Raw genomic sequence first — 7,359 nt, 5'->3', positions numbered from 1 at the left:
CTTTGAGGATGGGAGGAGGAGAAAAGAAGGAATCCTGGTCTGATTGAACAATCTAAGATTCCTTAGAAGGAAAGTGTGTGTGTGTTGGTGGTGGGATTCTATGAGTGAACAGCCTAAAGTGAGGTGTGCCTTGGAAGCAGGGAGCCCACAGCAGTCCATAGTGGGGTTGTGAGGAATGAGATAAATGTGCATTTTATGCGGAGGGTGGGGGGAATGAGATTTGCTGTGAAATTAGACAAGTTCAGTTATCTTACCTGAATCAGCACTTGTAAAGTCAAAATTGAGAACTCCCCTATCTGTGAAGCAGGGCTACTTCGGGAGATCTCTGTGGGATGCAGTAAGGAATCCAGCAAGATGCCTGGCACGCAGTAGGACCTCAACAAAAATGCCAGTTCCGTAAAGGCAGAGAGTTAGTTTTGTTTAGGTATGTATCCTCAGACTAAAACCATGCCTGGCACATAAAATGAACTCAACAAATATTTGTTCAATGAATAAATAAATGAAGGGGGCTACTGGTGTTTGTGTGTTTTGTTTTTGCTTTGTTTTGCGCTTTAAAGTCCTCCAACAAGGAGGTAGCATCAAGCAATTCTTATTTAGAAAGAATATAACTTTTCTTCAAGGGTTCTCCATGGACCACCTGCTTGTCCAAAATGCAGCTTCCCGGGCTCGGTTTCGAATCTGATGAGTCAGAATAGGGGAAATTCGTAAAGCGAAATGCTCCGCTCCCCCAATTCTTAACACACATGCAAGTTGTAAGACCACAGGATTAGAATCTGAGGGTGGAAAACACAGGAGCTGAGTTCTCTGCCACCTACTTTACGAATGAGGAAACTGAGGGCCAGAGAAGGGAAATGGACCTGCTCACAGTGTCCCAGCAGGTTTAGGCTGAGGACTAGGACTCTGAATACCAGATCCACAGCAAACTGGGCACATTCCACGCCATTCAGCCTTCTCCCGAGTATTTGCCCAGCTCGCCCAGTGAAAGTTGGGAGCCCTCCCCGCGGGCCGCTAGATCCCCGGGCCGCTTTCAACCTGGAAGCCTGGAGCGGTGGGCGCGTTGCCATTGGCCCGTACGCAGCGCGCGCCTTCCCATTGGTCTTGGTGGGGCCCCCCGCCCCCGAGCAGGGCGGCCTCGTAAGTGGCCCCTCCCTCGCCTATAAGGCGGCGGCCGGCTGGGCGGTGGAAGCGCGCGGGAGCGCACGGCGGGGCGCGGTGGACGCAGGGACGCGCTGCAAGAGGGACGCGGCGGGCGCCCATGGCGTTCGCGCTGTTGCGCCCCGTCGGCGCGCACGTGCTGTACCCGGACGTGCGGCTGCTGAGCGAAGACGAGGAGAACCGCAGCGAGAGCGACGGGTCCGACCAGTCTTTCGGCTGCTGCGAGGGCCTGGAGGCGGCACGGCGCGGCCCGGGCCCCGGGGGTGGGCGGCGGGCGGGCGGCAGCGCGGGCCCAGTGGTGGTGGTGCGGCAGCGGCAGGCGGCCAACGCTCGGGAGCGGGACCGCACGCAGAGCGTGAACACGGCCTTCACAGCTCTGCGCACCCTCATCCCCACCGAGCCGGTGGATCGCAAGCTGTCCAAGATCGAGACGCTGCGCCTGGCGTCTAGCTACATCGCTCATCTGGCTAACGTGCTGCTGCTGGGTGACGCGGCTGACGACGGACAGCCGTGCTTCCGTGCCGCTGGCGGTGCCAAAAACTCGGTCACCGCCGCCGACGGCAGCCGCCAGCCGCGCTCCATCTGCACCTTCTGCCTCAGCAACCAGCGTAAAGGGGTGAGTCCATGGCATCCCTGTACTATGGGCACTGACTAGGTTGGGAGTGGGGACAAAAGAGGGCAGAGACTCCAGCGGCGTGGAGTTAGTGAAGTGCTGCACCCGGATTCCGATCTCAGTTAGCGTCTCCCACACCAAAAGTGTCCAGGGAAGTTCAGCACGCTGGCGTGGCTTAGCAGCTGGAGATGACTCTTTGAGCAGCACTCTGCCTAACTAAAGGTTTACGGGGACGCCCCCTTTTGGGGGCTAGGGCCTATGGAAATAATAAGAGCCATTCTTTATTGGGCCCTTACCATCTGATTTCTCCCCATTCTCTTATTGACCTTTGCAGGAACATTGCCTGATCTGTCATTGTTGAGGCTAGAGTTGGAATCCTATACCCACATTTACTCATCTGGGAAGCTAGGCACAGGCTCTGGCTTTGCTGAGTATAGGTTTCCCTGAGCTACCATCACCGTAAATTGATTGTCCCCATCCTAAATCCTAACCCAAAGGCAGGTGATTGAGAAGGGTAGACATTCCCATAGCCAAGAGCCTGAGTTCACCAAATGAGAGCAGCCCAAGAAGGCAGTCCCCAGAGGATATCCATCCCCAATAGGGATAAAGTGATGGGGGGCACGGTTGGATTGCTGGGCAGAGCTGGAGTTAAGTTTCAGCCTCGTGTCCTAAGAAAGAGTGGGCACTAGACTGGCAAGGGGTGAATGGAGCTGAGTGGTAGCATGCATTGACTTTAAGATCAGCTGAAAGCTGGTTCTCTTGCTCAGCCCCAGGGAACCTGCTTCATCCTCAGCCTCTCCACCCTTCTTTAAAGCCTGTCTGTGTGACAACTTTGTATTCCAGCAGCTGCCTTTTAATCTGGGGAAACTGAGGCCGAGAGAGCCCTGAGTGACCCACAGCCTTCTGCCTACCTAGTGAAAGGGCATGGGGGATGAGTCCCCAGTCTTTTGTTTTCATGGCTCTACCACCGACTCCACAGCACATAACAACAACAACAACCGTGTCTTGGAGTGCTGGTGTGGCACTGTGGGTTAATGCGCCAGACTGCAAAGCCGTTCAAGCTCACCAGTCGCTCCTCGGAAACCCTACACAGGGTCACTATGGGTTAGAATCAACTCGACGGCACTTAACAACAGCAACAACCATGTCCTAGGGTGGTCTCCAGTTCCTAACCTTAAAACCACTCCCTACCAGTTCTCCCAGTCTGGCCTTTCACCCGTATGGCTGCCTCGGTTTCCATGAATCAGTCTTCTTAGACTCGCACCTTCTCTCAGTTCACTACCACTCCCATTTGTGGCCCTGTCAGTGCCCTGTGCTGTGAAGGGCTAACTGGGCCTTTGGTGATGCACCTCAGCTGCCTTCTACCCATTTGTTTAGGTCACTGAGAACACACAAGAAGTAGGTTGTAGGTCTCCATCCACCAGCCAGGAACTCATAGTACCATGTCAGGGTGCTGTGATGTGATGAGCAGGGATGAGGAGGAGGGCCACAAAGGGACTGCTGTACCCAGATAAAGCTTCAGGTGCAAGGAACAGAGGTTGGTGAAAGGGTAGGGAAGATGTTCTAGAAGTAAAACACAGCAAGAGCCAAGTCAGAAAACCTGACCTAGAGGAGGAGATGGGAAGAAGTTGTGGTGGGAGCACGGGGAGGCCAGGACTGGCCAGTGAGGACAGGCCGCAGCAGTCTTTTCGAGCTCTGATCACCTGCGCTAAGCATGCTTCACACATTGTTGTTACAATCCCCTACAATAGGGAGGAGTCTTGGTGTGGCACTATAGGATAAGCACTGGACCACAAGGTTGGCAGTTCGGACTCACCAGTCGCTCCTCGGAAACCCTTTACAGGGTTACTATGAGTCAGAACTGACTTGATGGCACTTAACACTTAACACCACCACTAGGGAAGGAGGAGCTGTGGTTATCTCCACCTGCTTAGAGTCATTGTGCCCACAGACACACTAGAGATGGAGTCAGGATTCGAACTCAGGCCAGCCTGAGTGAGAAGTGGGAAAAGTTGATGTGGGAGGGCCTGGAGGAAGAGATGTGTCTCCCACAACAAGTAGGCTGGGGGCTTCTCTGCAGGCCTCAGACTGTCCAACAGGTCATGCATGGGGTCTTGCCTGTGCCTAGCTGCCCCCCTGGGAGCTCTCTGTGAGACTTAAGAATCCATCCAAATTTGGCTACAGAAACCATGCAGTCAATTCCAGTCTCCTCTGGGAGTTGGCTAATGGGGTAATCCTGGCCAGCACTGGCCCCTTGAAGTCTCATCTGGAAGAAAACTAGTTGTCTTGGGAAGCCTACTGAGTAGGCTTTGAGCTCGGGGACTAGAGAACTCCAAATGCCGAAACCCTATCCCCTCACTGAGCTACCGCCTCCCTCCCATCCAGGCTGGTCTGGAGTTGGGGTTGCCATAGAAACCTGTAACATCTTCCAGTTTCAGTAGGGATTCGATATGGTAGAACTAGCAAACAGGAGGAGAGGGGTTCCTGTCTCTGCCTTTCTCTCCCCCCCCCATATCTCTCCGAGGTGGAAGCAAGATTGGATCTCCACTGTTGGTGTAGCCAGCTCGGAGTGCAAGGTATGGTACAGAAGGGTGGGTAGGGCAAGTAGGCAACATTACCAGATGATGCTGATAGTAATAACGCTGACCATTCACTGACCGCTCACTGTGTTCCTGGCACTGCGCTGATGGCTTTAGCTGTGTGAATTTGTGTGATTCTCACAGTCCCTCCACTTCCCAGGTGGCATCTGAGGTTCAGGGATGTGAAGGCACTTGCCGAGATCACAACAGGGATTCTCACCTGAGTTGATCCAACGACAGAGCCCAACTCCTAACCACAGTGCTTCCCAGAGACCTTGGCATTGAGTTCCTAAGGGACAAGGAACTAGGGTCTCTTCTGAGTGTTCTTGCCAGTGGCACCTCTTTCATAACTGCAGTTGCATTTGACAGCACCCTGGGGTGGCGAGTAAAATCCTTTTGCCCCCATTTCATATATGAAACCAGTGAGGTTCTAGGAGGTGACTAGACCCCAGTGTTCTCATGGATCCTAGGTTTCCAGATGACCTGCAGATCTGAAGTGGAAGTGGCGCTGTGCCTTAGGACTTGGAGGGAAGGGTGAGAGTCCCGGACCCTGGCCCCCCAACCTCCACACTGCACCTCCCTCTCCCCACCCCCATCTGCCTCCTTCAACCCCTTCTGCCAGAATTTGTCTGAGAAGCCCAAACCCCAGGCTCTGCTGGGACCATGTCCTCAGCCCTCAAAATAGCCCTGCCTGTGAATGAACATGCTGTCCCGGGGCGGGAGAGCCTCGAGGGAGGCTGGGCTCGCATCTGGATGGATCTGCCCCAACCTGGGCCCGGGAGTGAATGGGGGCAGAGGGCAAGGGGCAGAGCTCCCAGATGGTCAGCGTTTTCTCTAGCTGGACTGAGAAAGATGCCTGTCCCATCATTTCCTAGCTCAGCTTTGGGGGAGGGGGAGAGGCTTAACAGTGGGGTTGAGACACCGTTGCATCCTGGAAACAAGACAGATTGTTGGATGACAGCTTTCCAGCCCAACTCTTTCTACCAACTGGCAGGGTGCCTGTGGGCCCCTTGCTTAGCTGCCCAAGGCCTCTCTGGAGGGGACGCTATAGTGTCCGTAGCCTACTTGGTTTGTAGTGAGGATGATGCCCGTCTATCAGACCTCGGAATATATCTGGGTGGCGTGGTAGAGACTATTCCCTTGCAAGGTGAGGGGATGGTGGCTCTAAGGGTTACCCCATTCGCTCCTGTTCTCTGGGCACCACTCATTCAAGCTGCACTGATTGACACCACTGCATGCCAGGCCCTGGACTAGGGTTCCAAAGTGGAGAACTTTTTCCTGCCACTGTGTGAGCTCCATTCCTGATGAGGGACAAAGGAGAGAGACCCTGGCTTCCCCTTCTGTGTTTGTCCCCGGAAATGTCCTCAGAAAGGCAGGAAATGCTAGGTGACTGCAAGAATAGAGGCACCTTTAGAGGGAGATGGGAACAGAGGAAGTAGTCCTGTAAAAGGAACACCCTGGGTAAAGGCACCAAACCAAAACCACTGCTGTTGAATTGATTCTGGTTCATAGTGGCCCTATACAAGCTTTCTGGGACTATAAATCTTTATGGGAGCAAACAACCTCAACTTTTCCCCACGGAGCAGCTGGTGAGTGTGAACTGCTGACCTTGCAGTTAGCAACCCAACACCTAACCCACAGTGCCACCAGAGCCCCTAGGGTTAAAGTAAGGAGGCCAGAAATCTCAGCCTGCTTTTAAAGATCAATGAGAAAGCCCTACTAGGTATATGGTCGGGCAATGGAGATTCCTGCCCTTTGACCTAAAACACTATGCTTTCAATGTACTGAATTTTTTTTTAAAGGCAATAAATCAGGGAAAAAATAAAAGTGTGTAGATTGAAAAAGCTTCCCTCCCACCCTGCCTCCTCTGAGAAAACCCATTAGCAATTTCCTGTGTAACCATCTGTAGAAGTCTCAGTACAAGAGCCTTCACTCCATTTTGCACCTTGCTTCTGTCCGTCCATCCGTCAATGATGTTATCTTGACAGTCGCTCCCTATCGGTCCAGAATTCCCTGTGCTGTCTGTTGCAGAAAACTGCTGTGTGCTTGCGCAGTGGTTTGTTTATCCACTCCCCGGTTACTGGACACAGCTTAGCTCCAGTGTTCTCTGTGACCTCATGGAACCTCTCAACACTCTTTCTTCCGTCCCACAGGGTGGCCGTCGTGACATGGGGGGCAGCTGCTTGAAGTTGAGGGGTGTGGCCCCCCTTCGAGTGCCACGGAGATGAGCCTGGGTCCCTACAGCATTTGCTCCAAGCAAGACCCCAGAGAAAGAGAACAGAAGCCAGCACTGGCTGGACAAGTGGGGATGACCCCAAGAGCCAAGCCCACCCCTCTTTTGTGTAGGAGTCAGAGGACAATGGCCTGGGCCCTTGGCCCTGTGGGACATCCTGATCCCACCCTGGAGAGCTGTGAGGACTGTCCAGCGGAGCCCAGCCCCAGCTAATCAGAGATAAGGCAGAACTTTTGGAAAAACAAAGACTGTTGGTGACAGAGGGTGTGTGCATAACTGTGTGTATGTGTGTGTGTGTGAGAGAGAGAGAAAGAGAGAGAGAGAGAGTTGATGGGTTTAAAATAAAAAGATATTTTTAAATAAAAGATGTTCCCAACTGAGGAAGGGAGGGACCTGAGGATTTACAGGGTCAGAGGTGGCCCCTCTCTTGAACTTTGGAAGAGGCACAGTGTCAGGTGCTACTCTGCAGCCGAGGTGGGGGGACAGGGGCATGTCCCTTCCTCTGGAGGTAGAGACCATCAGAGTTTGCTCACAATCTCTCACCAGACATTCCTACATAGCTGTTGTATATCTGATGTGATTGCTAAAGGACCTTAATTTCATTAATTTTTTGAATAAGGAATATATTCATGATTCAAAATGCAAATGGTACAAGAGCCAAAAAGGTGAAAACTCACTGTCCCACCCGTGTGCCCCAGCCACCTGCTTCTCCCCCTTACAGGCAGCCTCCGAATCCCCATGAATAATCAAGCACATATGGAACTGTATGGTCATTCGTT

At 53.1% G+C, this 7,359-nt stretch overlaps 1 protein-coding gene across 1 annotated transcript; it reads left to right on the top strand.

Moving 5' to 3' along the window:
- The first annotated feature begins 1,190 nt into the window (after positions 1-1,190).
- Positions 1,191-6,581, top strand: TCF15 (transcription factor 15 (basic helix-loop-helix)). Its single transcript, XM_006860725.1, has 2 exons — positions 1,191-1,771; positions 6,501-6,581. The coding sequence occupies exons 1-2, from the start codon at positions 1,256-1,258 to the stop codon at positions 6,573-6,575; spliced, it is 591 nt and encodes a 196-aa protein (XP_006860787.1). The 5' UTR covers positions 1,191-1,255; the 3' UTR covers positions 6,576-6,581.
- The last annotated feature ends 778 nt before the right edge of the window (positions 6,582-7,359 follow it).

This window comes from Chrysochloris asiatica, unplaced genomic scaffold (assembly GCF_000296735.1).
Source record: "Chrysochloris asiatica unplaced genomic scaffold, ChrAsi1.0 scaffold00039, whole genome shotgun sequence".
In the NCBI taxonomy this organism is placed as follows: domain Eukaryota; kingdom Metazoa; phylum Chordata; class Mammalia; order Afrosoricida; family Chrysochloridae; genus Chrysochloris; species Chrysochloris asiatica.
This window is presented reverse-complemented; position numbering and strand designations above follow the sequence as displayed.